The following is a 1,092-nucleotide window of genomic DNA, read 5'->3' as shown; positions in this document are numbered from 1 at the left end:
AACAGCCGTCTGGACTCTGCCCGAAGGTGGTGTAGGGCGTCTGGAACCACGCCTTTTCATTGGCCCAGACCACGTCACAGAGAGGCAGGATGGATGCGCCTAGCCCAATGGCCGGGCCATTCACGGCTACGATAATAGGCTTCTTGAACTGAATGAAGGTGTTCACGAAGTTTCTAAAACAGAAAACAAATGGAGGGTTACTCAAAACACTGCATATTTGAACAACAGAAAGAAATCTACTTGTATGGAATTCAGTACATCAGGACGTGAAGGCCGTGTGCATTGACCGTAACAGGCTGACGGCCAGTTACGTAACTGACGGCCTTCTGGCTGCGAAGGGCCCTGGCCTGTACTGCTGTGCTGCAAAGGCTGAGCAGCGCCCTCGAGGCCGGGCAAGCACCTGTCGCTACAGGACCCACGTGAATTCCCAGGGAGCGGCACAGCAGAGGGTGCTCTCAGCTTGGGCTCCAGGAACCCCTCTTTCCCTGATGACAGGGAGGAGCCCTGGAAACCTGAAAGGCTGCAGACCAGTCCAGCAGCTCTCCTGCAGGAAAGAGGGTGCAGGGCCACACGGACAGCCTGGGATGGGGCAGGAGCCTCAGGGCCTGGGTCTGGACTTGGTCTGTGATTTCAGACAGCTCACTGATAAACTGAAAACACGGATATTCCTGAGTTTATATGGACAGGATGGAGTGACTCAGACGCAGAGACGAGATGCTCAGAGGCTGGTGTAAGACCCAAGACCCAAGAGAGCACCCCCCAGCCCGACACACGTCTGCACAGCACCTCCTGCCACTCGCGATGACCATCGACCAGGCCTCCCAGGGGGCCTGGGTTCCCCCACACAGGGGCGAGGGGTCTCACAGCCCAGACAACACCGCTGGCCTCTGTTTTAGGATCAGGCTGGAAAGCTGGGCTGCTCTTCAGTTTAGGGCTGGCTGGTGCAGCCTCCTCCCCACGCTGGAATCTTAACTACGTTCAGAGGCTGCGTCTTGTGAAGACTGAACACAGTGAAGAAAAGGACAAACACACTGGAAACGAATACAAGATAATTCCTTCAAGGCCATCTGAGCCTTGAAGGCTCAGAAGGAC

General features: G+C 55.9%; 1 protein-coding gene across 1 annotated transcript in view; it reads right to left on the bottom strand.

Moving 5' to 3' along the window:
* The window catches only part of CDYL (chromodomain protein, Y-like), a 35,429-nt gene that overhangs the window by 4,114 nt on the left and 30,223 nt on the right, over positions 1-1,092 (bottom strand). The window contains exon 14 of the mRNA XM_010835881.1: positions 2-173. Within this exon, the coding sequence (XP_010834183.1) occupies positions 2-173 (172 nt within the window). The remainder of the gene's footprint in view (position 1; positions 174-1,092) is intronic.

This window comes from Bison bison, unplaced genomic scaffold (assembly GCF_000754665.1).
Source record: "Bison bison bison isolate TAMUID 2011002044 unplaced genomic scaffold, Bison_UMD1.0 scf7180017864053, whole genome shotgun sequence".
Lineage (NCBI taxonomy): Eukaryota > Metazoa > Chordata > Mammalia > Artiodactyla > Bovidae > Bison > Bison bison.
Note: the sequence above shows the minus strand (reverse complement) of the source record. Positions and strands in the feature narration are given on the sequence as shown.